Below are 20,563 nucleotides of genomic sequence, written 5' to 3'. Positions count from 1 at the left end.
GAATTGTTTCCTTTATTCTGATCACATACATACACTTTTTTTTCTTAAACAGTAACTCTTCAAAGTGAAACCGTCTTTCTCTGCTTTTTTCTTAGTAAGACAAGAACCTCCTAGAGTCAGTTAGAAGATTCTTAAGTCTACTGACATACGAGCAAACTATAATTAAAATAAATAGGAGATATTCTACAGGCTATGCAAACAAGAGCATGAGCTTACACTGGTTTCAAAAACATCCACAAAGATCACAGTACACTATTTTAGTAGTTTCTGGAGTTTGTCATCTTTCTAAACTGTTTTTCAACAGTGGAAAGCAGTAGCAACCTTAGAAATGGACTAAGTGGAACTCAAACGGGCATTCATATAATTAGGGAAGGGGCTTAATCAAACTGAAAAGGCTACTTTACAACTTCTACTTCATGGTAAGGGGTGGTAACTGAAAAATTGCAAATTATTACTTAATTGCCTCTTTCACAAGCTGCCAATGGTAACACCTTCAAAGAAGCTAGGGGTCTATTACTACCATACTAATGTACTGAAGAAACAATGAACTATGCAAACATATTGCTGTAATCTCCATTTATGACGGTAAATGCATCCATATCTGGGCAGCTTCTGCTGCTGTAACTGAAACTTATGTTCCTTCTCTCAGTCAACATGGACTGAGTTCATTCTGGAGTTTAATTAGCCAGTCACTATCAAACTAGTGGTGAAAGAGCCAGGGGGACAGACAAATAGGTGAACACACCCTAGTTACTCCCAGGCCTCATCTGACAGCAGAAAATGTGGATATAAACCTAGATGCCTCATCTAGACTAAAGACAATGTACAGAACCCCATATTAAATTCCACAATAAAAAGTGCAAAATCTGTTCCACAGAAACAAATGGTCTGTTTCAAAATTGTAATATCACAATTGCAACACATCATTTGCTCACCTTCTCAGTGGCGTAGCTCCATAAACCAACTGTGTGGGAAACATTTGCATCTATTTGAGCCCTATCACAGCAGCCTTCTATTCTCTGTAAGACTTCCAAACAACTCAAAAATACCCAACAATCCAAAGCTCCAGGAGGAACAGAGACCTGAAGATGAACAGAAAAAATTAACTGGGAAATAAGTATTAGTCAGATGAGAAAATATTTCAGCAAAATACTTTTCCTGATACAACATAGCAGAGCCTCTTGGAAGAGCTTACTCCAATACAAAAAAACCACGCCAACTGTCACTACCTCCTAAATAATTTATATATATTACTTCACGAAACAAAGACAGCTAAGCAACCAAACTGTTTATATTAACTGGATTTGATAATTGATAACGAAATAGAAGGAAGAGAGGACTAATAGGTACTAGTACTTGGAAAAATTTAAAAACTTTGGAAATTAAGCCTAAGAAAAGCAGAGTTAGGAAAAAAATATGTAAATATACTACTACTTTCCTACAGAGACATCAGATCTGAGACTGAAATTAAAAATACACTAAGAAGCAGATTTAAAAACCTGGAAAAAAAAAAATCAGTATGTTTCCTTCACAATAAGAAGTTTGTTAAACAAAGGGTAAGACATCAAAAAAACCCCACCAAACCACACACCAAGAAGGGATTATCATTCAGGACATGACAGAGAAAGAGCTTGATACTAGATTATTTCAAGAATTGAGATAAAGATGAGCATAACTAAAGATCTGGAATATAGTCATGATAATGGTGTCTCAAAATCCTGGACCTAAACAATATAAAAACAGTCCTTTTAGAAAGACTATGAAAGTCTCAAAATCCGTAATAAACTAGACTAGCTAATTGACTAATGTGATAGGAAAGTTGAACATCCAAGAACAATGCACTGGGCGGGGGGAAGAGATCTGAATTCTGAAAGCATTTTCAGGAAAAGAATGATCTTAAAAACAGAGTAGTTCAGATTTCCGCTACACGTTCAGTGCTGTCAAGCCACATTAAGAGGTTTTCCTACATTAAAAGAAAGGATCACAACAGGGATAACCACATGCTATGCACAAACAACTGTCACTGTCTCACAACCTGAACACCTGCATTCAGTTTGGATCACCACAGCAAGAAAAAAAAGAGCAGAAATAAGAGACAGTACAGAGAAGAGCCCCAAACACTGGGGGCACAGGACAGACTTAGGGTGGAGTAAAAGGGGAACTGCAGGAAGTACCTTCAGAGATTTAGAAGGGTCCATGTATTTATTCTGGAAATTAAAAAAAAAAAAAAAAAAAAAAACACACCATAAAATATACTATCTATAGGAATTACATGTTAGTTTTAGAATACATGAAAGTGTCGGCTATGCATCTGAAGTAGATTTTTCTGGTTTGAAATCCATGGATTCTGTTTTGAATGATGGAACTTACTACCACAATATCAGACAGGCAAAAGTCAGCAGCTACTGCTATAATAGCACAGATAAAACTAACAGAGAACCAGACACCCATGGGATTAAGGACATGGATGAGTCACAAGGTGAAATCCAGAAATATTCTCATGCACACTATACTCTTAAAGATATATTTCAATTCACAGACATCTGTGGAGGATGATCAGTGCACAACATCCCTGATAAAGCCTCTTTAGAAGGATTAAGAAACATCAGCAGAAACTAAAGTATGGAGGGAGGAGGGGCAAAGCATGGAGGCATGGAACATGACAAAAAGCTTTGAGCGCTGTCACTTGTTTCTATCTCTCCCTTCTGTCACTGGATGAGATTGGCATTACACATGTCTCTGCCTAACAGCGTTACTGGGCACCAAAAGGAATCACAAAGAATGAACCACAAAAGGCAACCAAAGCATTATCCAACTTGCATGGCAGAAAGAAGCCCTACTGTAGACACTTTTTCTAGCTCAAAACTGCTTTTTGTTGCAGACTACTACTGTGCATATCAGCATATTAACCAATCTGCCTTACTTTCTTCAGTGCAACACTGTTATTGACTTAAAGGATAGGAACTATAAGAGACTCGTAATAAATCCAGGCAAGAAGCAGACAAGTTACCTATCAGCTCAAGAAGTTAACTTTCCAGGTGAAGACTACAATAGTTTAACTAAATACAGGTTTGGTTTTTGGATGTGATGTCTCCAAATTTCTTTCGGAAGACATCCTCATGATGGAACATTCAACTGTACCACTGTTACAATCTGTTATTACAGCATCAATATGATAACTCACAGCCAGCGCTTACTGTTTTCTGGTCACCAACATCTACACTTCAAAAATCTTGTTAGATCATCATTGGATAAAATCATTCACATAACGGAATATATTACACTGACTCACTTCTAATAGCTTGAGTTCTTGCACACAGTTGTGAAGAAGCTCCAATGCTCGCTGGGAAACCTCCCATGGCCTCTGCAGGAAGATTAATAACGTGCACTGGCGAGAAAATAGGTAACTACGCAAGTCCAGTAGAGTAGCTTCTTGATTCTGAATTAGCTCTCTCTTCTCCATGTCTATTGGTTTTCGCAGAATTAAACCATTCCAGCTCCTCACTGGCTGGCAAAAAAATGTCAGCCAGTTTGCACCATCTAAGTAAATAAAGTTAATATCCAAGAATCAACCACTGCTTTCTATCAAAGCCTCTTCTTCCCTCCCAAGGTTGTGAGCTGGCTTATTCTTTCTAAAGTTTATCATATGAATAAATGACATAGTTCTTAACATGAAAAGCAAAACAAAAAACCAACAGGACTTCCACAGCTAAGTAGATAACTGGATTTCAGAACATTCAAACCCCGTAGGCATTTTTCCCTAATTGCCTATTTGTTATTAGTATAGTGGCAATCAGTTTGTAATGTGTTTCTTGGCAATTAAGCCTAGCTGAAGTTCAAAACAAGCTTTATCTACTTAAGTATTTCTTACTCAGCCATAATGCATAGATGTGCCCCCACTTCCAGGTATAGCATCAGGTTCAGTCAGTACAAATACATTTCACTGAAATTATTCCTGCACCATATTTTCACTAGAATCATAACACATACCTGATTAAAGCTGTTATATAATAACATATGCTTTAATTCATTAAAAGTCTTAAGTTATTTGATGCTTCTTGCACAGTAATTTTTCTTAAAGAGAAAGTTAAACTTGTACTGCAGATTAAGCACATCTTTCTATTCAGTTTTGTAGCGATTACCAAATGTCTCATGTAATTTGAGGCAAAACTGAATACGTTTCTCCAGGAAGCTCTTTACCTCATGAGTAACTTAACAGTGAACTGTGAAAGCAGCAACTGTATCTCAGCCAGCTCAACACTCAGGTAATTAGTTTCAGCGCTCAGTTTCTAGCAATCATCGAGTAAAAATGAAAATGCAAGTTTTCATTAGAAATTGCTTCTAAGCTTCAGAGATGAAAACCAAAACTTTAGTAAGACTATAACTGATGTACACTTGAGTTTGCATACAGCACAAAACAAGAGTACCAACTGCCTAGTGCATCTTCACTGCAAAGTAACATCTTTTTTCTCCCATGCACATGCTACCCAAAGCACTGGGTTATTTAGCAGAAGCATGGTGAAGAAGTTAATACACTTAACATATTTAATATTTTAAGACACTTACCGCCAGCCCCAAAGTTGACAACATATTGAGAAAACAAGGCATCCAGTTCATCGTACTGCACTAGTGCATCCTCAAATTGCTGCAGCATCTCAAAGACAAAGGCCAGTTCTTCCTTTTGACACACAAGCAATACAAGGAGCATGTTACTGGTATTAGTCATGACAGGTGTAACAGCCTGTCCCCCTCCTCTTTATCTAGTGAGGATATATCAAGCTGTAGCCCTGTATGTAGTATCAAATTAGTAGCATACGTAGAGGTCCAGGAACTACTTTTTCCAACATTCTTCCCCTTCCAGTATTCACACATTTAGGAAAACCTGCCATTGTAGCAGATGCACTATTTCTTCCTAACACAGGATGATTCACAAAAGAAGATTAAGTCATACTGCTTTGCCAGTAAATTCTGTTGTGTATCCATATCCTGATTCACTACAAGATATTGCTCATACATCTATTAAAAGTTTTTTTAAAAAAGAAAGAAAAGAAATTGCTAAAGACTCATCTCCCTTAATAGTTACAACTTTTTCCCCTCTGTTTACACTGCGAAACTGCAGTACCAGTTGTATGCAGAGAAGAGAGCCACAGTGGTAAGTAGGAAAAGTCTGAGAATTAGATATAACGTATACAAGAGGTAGTGCATGAAGTCAAAGGAAACATGAAGATGAGATGGAACTGGTGTGGAGAACAGGACTGTACAGGGACCAGAAAATTTCAAAGGAATCAAGACCTTTAATTCTATCAAACAGTAGTTTCTTGCTTTTCTCTATACTAGCTGAAAGAGAGATATATTTAGAAATATTAAAAAAAAGGGAATTTAAGGCATTCTTTATTTGGAGTACTTCAAAACAGGCACTTTTCTAAGAATCGCCTCCATACATACTGATAATAATCTAAACAGAGAAAGCAAAGCAACATTTATATTAAATACAAATTACAAGCCTGAGTGTCTTTGCACAGGCAGAGTAATAGGACATTTACCCAAAATTCAAGAGCAATACTTTCTAGATGCAATTTGTTTCAGTTGAGATTCATAAAACTTTGACAGGCCTGCAAAGATTCTGCTTCTGTAACAGCAGTTCACTACAATGTACCAAGAGCCTGCTGCAAACAAGATCTAAAAATGCTGCTTTTATACCATTCTTTGTATTTCGTACCCAACCCTCAAAGAATGAAGAGAGCATTAGAAGCACCAGAAAGCCAACTACAATAAAAAAGGCCATTACTAAAACTAGGACTCAAGTACTTTCTTCAGTAAAAAGAGACTCTTACCTGGACCATGAAATATTCACAGAAGCTCCACCCTGGCTCAGTCCTTTTCTCTCTCAAAGTTCTCATGTCATCTTCAAACTTGCCTAAGTTTTTGGTGAAAGACATGAGAAGCAACGTCCTGAGTTTGGTCAGGAAGGCATTCCAAGATTCCTGAGAACGGGAAGAGTCTTTCAAAGGGTCAGAAAGTACCACACATCTGTAAAGAGATTGATAAAAAATATTGTTGAGGAGGTAAACATACAACGCACAGTGGAATACTGTGCATACCTGACAGATTCAGAGGGAACAAAATTTAGGTTTTCATTCAACACTAATAAGAGGAAAAAAACAAGGTTGAGGGTTATGTTTGTTCCGGGGTGGGTAGGCTGGGGTTTTGTTTTGGGGTGGGTTTTTTTGTTTGGTTGGGTTTTGGTGACTTTTAAAAAACTTTCCATCTAAGCATAAGTAAAGTCTGTGATACAGTTTATGAGAAGAGTTACGCGTTTTCCACAAAATGAGTACTATAAAGTTTTACTTTTTTTGAAGAATAATGGATACATTATTACAATTACTTAAACACAAGTAATGTTGTAGCTGCCCAAGAAAAAAAGTCTGCTTAGCAATACAAGCCAGCAGGGTGGTTATTACAGTTACTCCTGGCAAGGATTATGCAAGATACAAATCAAGATACATTAGATCTCATACAGTCAGCCTTCCTAAGTCACTTAAAATAATCCTCCATAATATATTCTTACTTTATCTGAGTGGGTTTTTTTACACATCCTAAGTGTGAAAATTCTACTTCTTTTCTCATAAATAAATCAGATACCGTTAATTCACAAATAAGTCAGGTTTTTTAGAGCATTTTCTTTCCTCAGTTTTTCTATAACAGTTCAGTAACATCCAAAAAACCACTGGTATCTCTAAACGCAGGAAAATCTTCCATCCAAGTAAAACACCATTTCTAGTTAGAAAAGTCATCTTACCCTACAGCAAAATGATTAAACCAAACGAATCAATCAGAAACCAAAAGCAAACTGAATCAGAGCTGTTCAAACTATTTGCCCAAATAATCCTGTAATATACCAAATACCATCTAGGTACAAAAAAAGCGCTGCCAATTTAGAACATTATAACATGCTGACCTGCCAGTCACTGTCAGTTCACTGAGGTACAATGAGTGCTTCCATCTATTCTTTTCAATTTCAAATGTTTATCCTGTCACTCACTTTTAGGGGGAAAATGTCCCATTTAAAGTTAACTCTTAAGGTGAAAAGAAAAAAAAACGTAATATATAATAGATTCTGTGCAATATTTCAGAATAAGGAAGATAGTATTTACTAAAGTTGGTTTCAAATTAAGACTGGTGTGTTTTATTGACTTTAATGAAAGCAGAAACAGTTTCATATATTCATATTCCCCTCTCACCTCACTCCCATTACTTGTACTTCTGGTAACATTTTTGCAAGCACCTAAGCAAACGAAAAAAACTCTGAAGTTCTGAACCCTGGTTATTACTTCACTGTTCCCCTTAAAGATCTCTTAGCCAGGAAGATATACTTGAAAGCTTTTTGAACCACATTTCAAAGCCACCACAAATCCGGGAATAAACTTCTGCCTTTACTGCTTGCATCAGTCTCCTTCAAAGCATAGGTCTTATGGTACCATCACCTGAATGCTGAACATCAAGAGAAGTCCTTAAATAAGCAAGGAACCTGTTATATAGGGAGTCGAATTTTTAAATCAGCACACTTGCCAAAAGGTCAAAATGTCTGCAAGAAAAAAACGCTTACCTGTCACTTTGTTTGTTACAGAAATCATTTCTTATTTTATCTACGATAGAGGTTCGGGGAAGGATATTTGTTTTGTTCTTTTTCTTGGCATCACTCTCAACTACCACAATTAGCCAGTCCACCGAGTTGTGAGCTTTGAGAACATTCTGCCACTTGGTGATGTCATCCTTGACTGTAGTTTTGTACACTTCCGTGTCCTGGGATGAGAATTGGTGAATCATCAGAATCAAACAGACATTCTGAATAAGAAAGTCATAAGGCCAATTTTGTTCCAACAAAAGACGAACAGAAAGACATATTTAACAGAATTAGTGACAATAAGTACACTTATTGAAAGAAATCAAATGAGGTGAAGCATAGTAAGGTTTTGGTCTTTGAATTTAATTTATTTCTAGTGGTATATGTTAATTCTTTAGATTACTGAAACTGATATTTTTAAACATAATTTAAATTCTTATTTTATACATTCTTGAACTTTACAACAAAAACATGTTTGAAATTACAAAGCTGAACTGCTTTATTCTCATATGGTAACAGAAGTGTGATATTTCTGCCATCTAACACTGTTCAAATCTTAATCTGTTTAAAAGCTTTTTCATAAAAATAAGAAAACCACAGAAGCGTTGTTTGCCACTTTTTTGGCTTCTGAGTTGTTTTTAAATGGATCAATTCTTACAACTCTTAAGGCCGTTCTGGAAACTTTTTGATTGGTCACAGATCAGATGTCACCTTTGTCCTTCAACCAGAAAATTTGTAACAGAGGCCAACCAAAAAGCAGTGACCTGTAGATAAACAGGATTAAGACTTTCCAAATGTTGCCCAGTTTCAATTGCTGACATACACCAATACCTGACACACATGGAAAATGAACTACAGAAAAAATACATATCTTATGATATTTTCAAGAGGCTAAATCTTAACTGAAATACTCTAGCTTATGAAACAAGCATGCTGTGCTACCGCAGTAATACTGTCAGATCCTGGGCTTTTTCATGACAAAGTACTGAAAACAGGTTATTCAGAAGCCTGTCCTCTTAGTGTCAAGCAACATTACAAAGAAATACTGCTTATGGCAAAAAGTACTCAAGCTGACGAAGTTTTGTTTCCAATAATATTGGGTATGCATGCTTATGCAGTGCAGACTTAATTGTTCAAATAAGCATAAAAAGCAAGTGGCGAATACCAGAAAGCACAAGCAGAAAATCAAAACAATTTCATTTTTAATTCCGAATATTCAGTTTTTCATGATGTTTTCCTACTTACACAACATTCTGTCCAATAAATATGAAGAAAGGGAAAAGTCAAAAGGGCCTTATTCCCCTCTTTGGGTAGTAGCTCCTCTTTAAATTGAACAAAGTTAGATTCTAGATGAATCATCTTTGGAGCACGGCCGTAAGACCTACAAAGTTTAAAACCTGAAATTAGTGGACAAGACATATGCAGTAGAATACAAAAATGAACATGTATTTTGGGGAAGAGGAATACAATGAAATACTCTAGTACTGGAAAATCACAAACTATGTTTATTGAGGTTTGTACAAAGTTAACTACAATTTGGTGTCACTTGAAACAAAAGAGATGCTCCTTTTTGCAAGAACAGGAGCTAGAAACTTGTCAGCTTTCATTAAAAGATTTTCTGTACCTGTAGAACCTCTAAAAGTAAAAAAATCCAAATAAGAAAATTCCCAAAATATTTTTCCTAAACAGAAAACAGTGTGCTGTACGAAAGTTTTTGCAGGAAAGTACATCTAATGCTACATATGTTCTACCTATATTCTCATTAAGAAGAAAGCCTGTCACTTTCAGAACATGGCTGCCAAAGGACATCAAAGCACAAACCAAGACAAACTCATAAATCACAAAACCAAAGAGAAACACAGCATTAATATAATTTTTCTTTAGGTAAAGGTCAACATAGCTGAAGTATGGAAGTGATGATCCTGAAACGCCAACACTTACATTGATAAGTTCTCCTTTCCTCAAGTCAGTTGCTATATTCAATCCAATTCATGGCAAGAGCTTCTCAGAGCACAACAAATATACAAATATACCCAAGTCTAAAAACACACACTGAAATAGCATCACAGAATAAAACGTAAGTTTACCTCCTCCATTCCATGGGTTCTCTAGGAAGCTGTTGAGAAAGTGTAGGATATAAGGAAGTAAATAAATTCTGATCTCCAGCACCTAAAAGTAAAAGGCATTGATCTATTATCATGTGCAAATCACAGAAAAGCGATTAATAAACTATACTATTAATGTTTTTTTGTTTCAATAAAAATATGTTATTTCATTGGCTATGTGGAAACTGGAGTCTAGCACTGAACTACACTTTTTTAAATCACATGCTCTCACATCCTAATACAACACTTTAACAAGGCACATAACACATATACTGTTATATATTGTGATTTTCCACATAATACATCATCCATATACCAAAGAAAGTATCATCCATACAGCTGGTCCAACTCTAAAAACCAAACAAGCAACTCCTGAGCTGGAGTCATTGGGTAAACAAAGTATATTTAAAAAAACCTCAAGAATTTAGCCTTCACAAACCAGAAGACTGGTTAGACAGTGGTTCACATCCCTTCTGTAGCTGGGCCTACCATGACAAAATTAGTATTAGCACATGTTCTGTGCTTTACTGGGTTTGATTCCTCCCTCCCCATTATTCTGGGGCTGCTGTTAATACCAAGCAGCTCCTTGACCACCACACTGCTTTTGCTGCCTTCAGAAACATCAGGTCTGTTAACACTGTGCAGGTCCCCTGGAGCTGGCCCTGTGCTGATGCAAACGTCTGTGTCCAGCATCAATCACTTGGGCTTTGGACAACTACATTAAATACAACACCATTGGAGCAGCTAGTTATGTACAAGATGGAACAAAACGTAGGGTCTACCATACAAAAAAAAAAAAAAAATACACTATCAGTAGCCTATGAATATCAGTTCTTAAATTCTTTTCCTTTGGGTACCAGGAGGACATCATGAGGAAGAGAAAGGCTTAAAGTCAGCTCTCCCAATTCTGATGGTTATCAGCGTCTTTGAGCAAAGCAATGGTAAACTTTGTCAGACATGTTTGAATGCAAACTGATCCGTCAACTATACTAGCCAATGCAAAACACCCAAACAGTCTTTCATGATACTTGAACAGAAGACATGGCATTTGATGTCTGGCAAACAGACACATTCAAATGAGAAGGGAGTAAGGTCAAAAATATATTTGCCACTGAATTCGAACATAGTTCTAAAATCTGTTATGTCATGTGCACTGTCTAAATCTGGGAGAATGAGCTGGACCATGCTAGTTTAACAATGTCACTTATTAAATCTCTCATCTGCATGTTGCCCACCACAGCTATTGCTCCCTTCCCTGTACTTCCTCCTTATTGCCTCATCTTTGGCTGGCTGCATTCTCCTCTACCACAGACTGCAATTTAATTCTAAGAAATCCTTTATTTCCTCCTACGGAGGCTACTCTTGCCCTTCCTCCCCACACTCCACCCTTCCCCAGGACCTCTTGAGCTGAAGAGCTACATTTTTCAATTAAAATTTTAACAGGCCTCTAAGCAATTCTGCCATTTCCCGGTAATTATCCACCTGTTTCCATTTTACATTCATCTGCCATTTTACAGCCCAGCCTGAACAGAAAGATCTTTTTACCTTCCTGTGGAAGGGAGAGCTGCAGAAGTACCTGACATCCCTTCTTCTCCCTCCCACCACGCAATCCCACCTTCTGGCACACAGCCAGGCATCACCTCCACAGCAGCTTAGCATGCTTTAATTTATCTTTGAAACCCTTTTCTAGTCCACTCACCTTTTCCCAGTTTTCTCACATACATTATTTTGACTACCAGCCACTACCGTAATTCTATCACTGTGCAACAAATTAAAAAAAAAATATATATTTAGTTGTATGATTAAATGCCAGAATAAGCAAAGCCAGCTCTTCTGATGCCTGGCCACAATAGCTATTATTCAATGATTCGATTTCCTGGAACCATTAAAAAGCAAAATACAAACAAAACCCCCACTCTACTATTAGTGCTTTAGCTTTAAATGTCCAGAAAGCACTTTATTCTTGACTCTTCACCTTTGTCCTGTTCTGACTGAATTAAGTGTACCATAGTAGATCTTATTTAAGACTATAAACAAATACCTAAAACAACTACTGAAATAAGTGTTAGTCATATTGGTAATGCTGCCTTATATCAAGTTACAACATCTCTATGAGCCAGGCAATGGAGAGCAGTCTATTGATTAGCAACTCATTACTGCCCATAGAAAGTGGAACACAGCTCAGCGATTTAGCAACAGCATGATGACCACATCAAAATGACAGCCCATGAAGCTTGGAGCCTGACTGAAAGAACGAATCACATCTTTTACTTCTGGAGCATAACAAAGTACTCTTTCTGTACTGCACCTAAAAATGCAAGGTATGCCACAAAAAAGTTTCAGAATTCAACATCTTGAGTAAAAAAGGACTACTCCAGAATACAGAGGAACTACTAAATGAATAATATTTAAGCACTCTATTGTTCCAGACAACCACATCATATTATCAGCTTAAGAAATGCATATTAGTTTTAAAGCCAGTCAATTTTTCCTCCTGCATTGGTTTTGAGGGCATATAAAATACATGTAAGGATGTGTTTTATGATCAAGGCAGGACGATCCTCTCTTTTCTTCTAATCCTAGAGAACAGACCTTCAATGCAAAATAGATCTGCTATCTTCTGAACACAGACCAAACACTACTAACGTATATTACAAACACCCTAAGGACTATAACATTTCAGGTTCTGCTCAACTAGACGCTGCATCTACTGTAATCAGCATGTTGAGCTACTCAAATGAAGAACACTAAAAATGAAGTTATCAGCAGGCAACACTAGCACAGCACTGACACAGGACAAACATCAAGACTGTTTAGGACTAAGGACTTGGTAAGGACTGGTGATATGCACATTAAATTGTTAACTAATTGCTACAGGACTGCAGGAAGGAGTATCTCAGAGCAAGTAGACAAGTAAAAGCACAACCTTCACAAATAACAATCCTTAATCATCTAGTTCTTAATCACTCTAGTTTTGGAGTGGTATTGTGCAAGATTCCTATAACTCAAGAGACCTTAAACATGGCAGAAGTCTCATTCTCTTCTGTATATATGCCTCTAAAGCATTAGTAGTTGCTGCATCCATGATCCACTTTCTAACGTATTTAAAAAAAAAAAGAAAAAAAAAAAACACCAAACCACACCACTACAGGAATTTTTGCTTGTATCTGACTAAATTCTATGAATTTGAATTAAACATTCAAAACCACAAGTAACTCTAGAATTTAAACCCCAAAAGTCTGCACAGAAATCTGAGATTTCGTTGTAGTTTTTTTGTTGACTTTTTGTTGGGGTGGGGGGTGGGTGGATTTTGTTGTTGTTTGGTTAATTTGGGGGTTTTGTTTTCTGGTTTAAAAAAAAAAAAAAAAAAGACAGACTAATGAAGCCAGTTGATGGAGGAAAGCCAGTCCCAGCTGAAGTGTAACAGATGATCAGATACAGCTGAAAAGGAGAAAGATGTGCAAATATGGGAAAGTAATTCTAGAATCTTACCATAACTAAAACCAAGCAGCCTTCTAGAGAAGGGTTTTCTTCTTTTAGAATGAACAAGACCTAAATTTCCAGTAGAGATGATAACTGGGGAGTGTCATCCTTTATCACTTAAAACACAGTAAGAACTACATATCTTGTGTTTTATTATATTATTTTAATCTTATAATTGTATTAGATAAACAGTATTAAATAGTAATAATCTAATTTTATTTCAAAGTTCTACCTATTTTTTACTATTTTAAAATATATTCCATAACTTCTCTAATTTACAATATAAACCTAGTAAATCTTTTATTGGTTTATTTTAATACTTGATTTATTCTTTAGAATAGGGAAAAAAATGCTAATCCACAGCCTTTGGAGCACACATCTCAGCTTTTACGCCATGTATGTCTGAATTAATCTGCTCCCCACCTGGATGTCAACACACACACACACCAAACACAGAAAAAACACAGTAATTCTTTAAGTGATGCCACTCCATGTGTAGGGTGGTTCTGCATGTGAAGGGGTAACAATTACTTTAACTAACAAAGTAATAGAAAGCAGTAATGTTTCAAATGATACACATTAAGAAGAAACAATTCTGGAAGAAGGGAAGAAAGGAGAAAGCACATTTCCTTCCTTTCCACATTAAAAAGTTCAAGAGGTATGCCCTTTGCCACTTATTTCAACACTTCACAAACAAGTTACGACAAACAGGTTATCTGTCCAGAAATCAAATGCAAATAAAGCAGCAGAACCTTAAAAGGGTTTTATGATAAGCCTAAATCAAACATTGAATCAAACAGCATAAGTTAAAAACACTTCTATGACCTTCAAAGACTTGACGTCCACCAAACTGACATCCAAAATGTTAAGATCGCCAGGTCAGGGCAAAAGAGAAACAAAACTTACTCAAGTGAGTCTTGGTTGTGAACCTGGCTGTAAAAATCCACCATGTAAACCAAGTAAAGAATGTCTATAACTTTTATTCAAGGACAGGCTCTGTGTCTATGGAGCAGCTCTTAACCATAAACCTAATCCCAGAGAAAACTTCTGAAATTAGCCAAGAACTGAAATGGGCATCTAATGCCAAAACATTTCTTGTTTAGGCTACAGCATAATGCAAAGGTGACTGAATATCCTGGTAAATACAGCTCCAGAAGATCACATGAATCTTCAAACTACTTATTTTAAAAAAACTTATCCTATTGGTGCCAAATTTTCCCTTTCTAAAAGGGACCAGTCAGTCTCACCTCTTTGTTGGGCAAGATCACGCAGCAGATCCTTCTGGTAACTATGCTAAGACACATGGTGACAGCCAACATGGGCAAATCATGCCTGACAAACTTGGTGGCCTTCTATGATGGGGTTACAGAACTGGTGGATAAGGGAAGATCAACCGACATCGTCTACCTGGCCTTGTGCAAAGCATTTGACACTGTCCTGCTCGACATCCTTGTCTCTAAACTGCAGATAGATGGATGTAATGAATGGACCACTCTGCAGATAAGGAATTGGCTGGATGGTTGCTCTCGAGGAGTTGTGGTCAACAGCTTGATATCCAAGTGGAGACCAGTGATGAGTGGCGTTCCTCAAGCACTGGTGTTGGGACCAGCACTCTTTAATATGTTGACAACATGGATAGTGGGATTGAGTTTGCCGACAACATCAAGCTGTGTGGTGCAGTCGGCACGCTGGAGAGAAGGGATGCCATCCAGAAGGACCTGGACAGGCTTGAGAGGTGGGCCTGTACGAGCCTCATAAAGTTCAACAAGGCCAAGTGCAAGGTCCTGCATATGGGTCAGAGCAATCCCAAGCACAGATACAGGTTGGGCAGAGAATGGATTGAGAGTGGTCCATCAAAAGAAGGTGACCAGCAGGTTGAGGGAGGTGATTCTCCCCCTCTGTTCTCACAAGACACCATCTGGAGTACCATGTTCAGCACTGGAGTCCCAACATAAGAAGGGCATGGATCTATTGGAGCAAGTCCAGAGCAGGGCCACAAATATACAAAATTTGTCTGATACAAAAGAACCATAAAATACTGACTTTTTTTGTTTGATGCCTGCCTAAAAAACACCAAAATCCCCAATAATCTATTTTTTTCTAACACTTTCCAAACTTCTTCCGTACTTACAGATATTGTCACTGCAGTATCTGAATATCCCACAATTCATTTTTTTCCCTCTAGAGGAAATTATCCCAACACACTAAATACACAGGCAGTGTAAAATGAAAACTCCCTGAGGTCAGATGACTAAAGCAGACAAACATTTTCCTTTGAAACCAATGATAGACCCAGTCAACTGAGATAAAAGGCTTCAAATACCTTTAAGAGAGCTCAGTGACAAGACTATGCTTTTGTTTAGTTTTTATCCCCAAGTATCAGTCACAGCTAACCTTTCTGATCCTACTTATTTTTCCACTGGTAAAAAGTTCTGCTATGAATCTCCCCTGCAACCCAGATTCATGTTCAAAAGAGGTCTAAAAAACTGAGACACAAGACAGCTTAATTGCTATATAAAACATCTTAGCTGATTCACTAGTAGCCTGCAGAAAAAAATCCTTTTAGGAAAACTTTATATCTTTACTTACTGCTGCACTACTAAATCTTTAAAACAGGGGTTAATAATACTAAGAATATGCTACTTCTCATGACATATGTAAGCAGGTATTTAAGTACAGGATAATACTGTATCAACTACACAATAGTGATGACTTACAATGCAGACAGGAGTCCTATTTGACAACAGGGAAAATGCATTTATAGAATACAGTTGTTCAAAGGGTCTCACTAGCAGCAAATCATTCTAATTACTTGGGTTACCTGCCACTTCTTGTTGGCACGTTTTTTGTTACATATACCTACTAGTAACAGAACTTTTGAATTGAACTTTTCCAGTCCCAGAACAATATTCTAACTGCAACTGTTTCTTTTTACTCCAAGATACAAAATTCTTTCCATGCCCCCCTTTACTTTTATTAACCTTTTCTGTTTATGCTGCTTTTGTAGATACCTGCAAATATTTTCTGTTCTCAGGCCTACAACGATTTGCTGATGGTTTTGCTCTTGCTGGATCACAGCACATTTTGAACATGGACCAGATGAAAGCAATGCATCCCATTCTCTCCAAAGATTACATATGAAGTTCATTGTACTAAGACAGAGTATCAACAGTAAGAACAAATATGAACACACACAATATATAAACAGATACCAAGAGCTAATAAGGAATATTCAACAACTGCATGAAGATAACTCTAAAAGAATAGCTTGGTAGGGCCGCTCTGCAAAATCAATTACTTCATGTAGCAGGATTGTCTTCAGCTTCTTCACACGGATAACAGAACTAATAATTTAAGTGCAAACCCACTACATTAGGACAAGTTCTTTCAACACAACACTTGGTTGATATATATATGTGCAAGAACATTAGTTCCGAAGATTTTCTCTAATTAAAGTTTCAAACTGAACTCACAAGAAGGAAGCAACATTGTTTGGGTTTCCTAGGAAAGTAATCTGCATTGTCAAGTCAACATTGCAAAGAAACTACTCAACTTCAAGAGGTCCAATGCAAATAAATTCTTCACTCTTCAAATAAAAAACAATTAATTATGGTAAAAATAACATGTCTAGAGCAGTGAGAAAGCTAGAAGCCGACTCAAAATGCTTTGTAAAACATACAAGTTCTGGTAGCAATGAAGATAAATTGCTACAAACTTGAACTGAGAATTTCTAAAGTAATGTGCCAGAGCGAGCATAACCACAGCTGGATAGTGAAACTCCACAGTGGGGTTTACAACCTAGTAAGCCTTACAGTATGAAAACATGATTGGAACTAATCTGGAAAGGAATCATCATGGCACTCAGTCCTAACTGACAAAAATAATTTAATACTACACAGGATGTTGCCATCTTGAGAAAAAGGAAAAAAACTTAAAGAAACAGCACCTTTCCATGAATATACTATTTTTTCCACACTTAGAAAATACGGTTGTCTGTTTGACTAGAGAAAATGTCTCTAGAACTTTTTAGTTAATTCAGTTAATCTAGTTAATTCAGCCTAGCTGAACTCTATTAATCTAAACTCTCTATTAAAACTATGTCGTTTTGCCAGTAACACAAATATCACAAATACAAGGCTAGCGCACCTACAAATATTGAGGATCAAATCATTGAGTTACAGTATTAAGATGAAAAGAGTAATGACAAAACCTGCATTTCAGTTGGCATCAAATATGCAAGCCACATGGAATCTGCCATTTTTATTCTACAGGCCAAAGCCTGTATATATGTAAAGTGCTGAATTAGGATTGTACTGATACAGCAAATAAGTGCTGGTACAATACAGACTAACTCTCAGATTTGAAAGCATAAGTTTCTTTACCAGAGAAGCATTCCTTTCAGAGCACTGTCAAATTTATTTCAAGTAGACAAAAACATGTGTTTACAAAACATCTTTGGTATGCACAGTGTTGAAAATAAATTTAATTCCAAACAAAACTCTCTCTTCAGTTCTTCCTCATTAAGAATAAACCCTAAGAGTTAACAGGAATATTTCATTATATAATTGTTTACCTGACAGAGATTAATCTAAATCTTGTAGCAAAAGAAAATACTTCTGTTCTGAGACACAACCTCACTTCACCGACACTTTTCCTTCATATAATCAAAAAACTAGCCATCCCCTTGCAGGTCTGTTTTGCCCTCATGCACCTGCTAGCTGAGGCAGTTATCCCAAATAACTCCAACTGCCTGAAATCAGAACCACAAAACAAATTAAACTATTTGTCAAACAGCTTCTAATACGGCTTTGATTGTGTTTTCCAACAAACCAATACCAAGCCAACAATTCCTTCCCTGGAAGGCCAAGCTTCACTTCCTTAAAAATCATGGACAATATAACGCTTAGAAGAACTTTCCTTTAAGTCAGTCATTTTTGTTGAACATATTTGTTAGAAATACTACTACAGTCTTTAAGCACTTCTCTTCTCTGGATGGAGAAAAAAGGCAACTAAAACAGCTAAACCAAAATTAATATTATTTTCAATATCAGATAATTGGGCTTGACTAAAACCTGATTAAACTCCATGTTTGGAATTCTGAAAATTTCCTTACAGAGGCCAGAGTTCTTTCCTGCACTTACTGAACAAAAAAAGCAAGCCTGAGGTAAAACTGCATGTACTTCAACAGACTGAAAGATATGTTGCTTACTCAAATCATACAAGAACAGTAAGGACTGATGTGCACAACCCACACACACACATACACTCCAATTCCGAATACAGGATAAAGCCAGCAAATCCGAAAAGCGATCCACCACAGCCTGAACAGTAGCATAACACCAACAAGGGAGGCAACAATATCCTCCAGATGTTTCCAACATGTACTTTTTTCTGACTTCAAATCTGAAGTGAAATGGATTTCAAAAGTCTTGATGTAGATTAGTACAGAAGATTCAACCCAGATACCACTGCCTTCAATTGATGAACTGCATCAAAAGTTTAAGAAAGAAAAAAGCACATTCATAAAATGCTTTGAATAAAAAAATATACACACACACAGGAGTTCCATAATTATATAGGTATGAGGTTATAGTTGGATATTTTTTCTAAATACCAATGTCAGTCTAAGACCTTAATCATCAATAAATGCTGAGTTTGTAATAAGACAACACAAACCTGTGAAATATAAACTATTTAACACAAATGTAAAGTATTCCCAGTGTTTTACTGATAAAGTGCAAATACATAGTCTGTTATGTCATTGATAAAGATACTTTTGACTAAGAATGAACAGTCTACTGGTTACCTCTTGCTTAAAAAAACCAAAAAGCAGAATTCTCTACACTGATCTCATTCACCTTATTTTTCTATTAAGAGCATTACAGATGTAGTTAGAACAGAATAGACTATTTCAGTTGGAATGGACTCACAACAATCATCTAGTCCAACTGCCTGACCACTTCAGGGCTGACCAAAAGTTAAAGCACGTTGTTAAGAGCATTGTCCAAACACCTCTTAAACGCTGATGGGCTTGGGGCACCAACCACTTCTCTAGGAAGCCTGTTCCAGTGTTTGACCACCTTCTTGGCAAAGAAATGCTTCCTCATGTCCAGCCTAGTTCACATGCTCATTTTAAGTGAGCTTTGTTGCAACTCTCTATACCTGTCAGAGCACAGGAGCTCATGTTTTACATCAGGACCAGTGTGCATGTCCCGGCTGCCTGCCTCCAACACCTGAAAGAGCTATACTCATCACTAGAACCATGCGATCCAGTTTCTTAAACAAACTGTCTCGGAGATGAAACCAAAGCACAGCAGTTAAAGACTGAATGATAACGTCGGTGGGAATCTCTCCTCACCACAGAGGATGCCTTACTCTTGCGACTTCTCTCACCCAGAGCAAAAGTACACAAAGCTTGCTGGCAAGAAGTCTGGGGTTTAAGATTTATTGTCGTATCTGAGTCTCTTCTCCTAAGGACCTGTAAGCACGACGTTCGGTTTTGTTATTTACTATAGTCCTGAAACACACCGAAACAAACCCAAGGGGGGGGACAAGCCGCTAAAGAGACAAAACCGGCCACCAGAGCCCCTTGCAGGTGCCGCGTCCCTCAGCCCCGAGCTCCAGGACCCAGCCGGGGCACCCGGCCGGGGCACCCGGCGCCGCTCCGGGGCGGCCGCGCCCCCCGCCTGCCGCCCCGCCCGCCCGCGCCCCGCACAGCCCCCAGGCTCCGGCGCTGCGGGCCCGCCCGCCGCCGGACCCCGCCCCGGGCCGCCCTTCGCCCGGGGCACCGGCCAGCGCCCCGCGCCCCGCTCCGAACTGCCGCTGCGCCTCGCCTCGCCCCCCCCGCCCCGGCGGCGGCCGTTAAGGCCCGTCGAGGGGCGCGGGGCGCACTCACAGGTCACGATGGGCTTGTTCTCCATGGTGTAGATCACCGGGGGCTTCTCCCTGCCCTCCTCCTCGGCGGCCGCCGCCGCGGCGGAGTCCATGAGCGGGCGGGGTCCTCAGCCCCGGCTCCCCCGCCCGCTCGGCGCCATGGAAACGCCGCCGCCGCTCCCCCCGCGCCGGGGGGCTGGGACGGGCCGCTCCGCCTCGGGGCCTGCTGGCGCCCCCCCCCCGCCTCCCCCCACCCGCTTCCCCGCGTCCCCGCAGCGCCGCTCCGGAGGGGAAGGCGGGCGAGCTCATCCGCTTCCTGGATCACCGGCTGAGCATTACCGCTTCCGGGGAGCGCCGCCGCCCGCCGGCCAGGGGCGCCGCCGGCCGGGCCCAGCGCGGCTGCACAGGGGTTAACCCGGAAAACGGGTGAAATAAAGGGGAAGCGCGGGGCTGGGGAGCGCTGGGCGGGGGGCGGCGG

The 20,563-nt window shown here is 38.7% G+C and overlaps 1 protein-coding gene across 3 annotated transcripts in view; it reads right to left on the bottom strand.

The window, feature by feature from the left end:
* The window catches only part of TRAPPC10 (trafficking protein particle complex subunit 10), a 44,358-nt gene extending 24,035 nt beyond the window's left edge, over positions 1-20,323 (bottom strand). The window contains exons 1-8 of one of the 3 annotated variants that reach the window (XM_055702366.1): positions 20,108-20,323; positions 9,712-9,793; positions 8,870-9,005; positions 7,607-7,803; positions 5,835-6,030; positions 4,567-4,678; positions 3,293-3,540; positions 936-1,082 (exon numbers count right to left, since the gene is read on the bottom strand). In XM_055702366.1, the coding sequence (XP_055558341.1) occupies positions 936-1,082; positions 3,293-3,540; positions 4,567-4,678; positions 5,835-6,030; positions 7,607-7,803; positions 8,870-9,005; positions 9,712-9,793; positions 20,108-20,198 (1,209 nt within the window). In that variant the 5' untranslated portion in view covers positions 20,199-20,323. Of the gene's footprint in view, positions 1-935; positions 1,083-3,292; positions 3,541-4,566; positions 4,679-5,834; positions 6,031-7,606; positions 7,804-8,869; positions 9,006-9,711; positions 9,794-20,107 lie in introns of those variants that run through there. The other 2 variants (XM_055702367.1, XM_055702368.1) reach the window with 2 other exon arrangements.
* Positions 20,324-20,563: the final 240 nt, after the last annotated feature.

This window comes from Falco cherrug, chromosome 2 (genome assembly GCF_023634085.1).
Source record: "Falco cherrug isolate bFalChe1 chromosome 2, bFalChe1.pri, whole genome shotgun sequence".
NCBI lineage: Eukaryota > Metazoa > Chordata > Aves > Falconiformes > Falconidae > Falco > Falco cherrug.
Note: the sequence above shows the minus strand (reverse complement) of the source record. Positions and strands in the feature narration are given on the sequence as shown.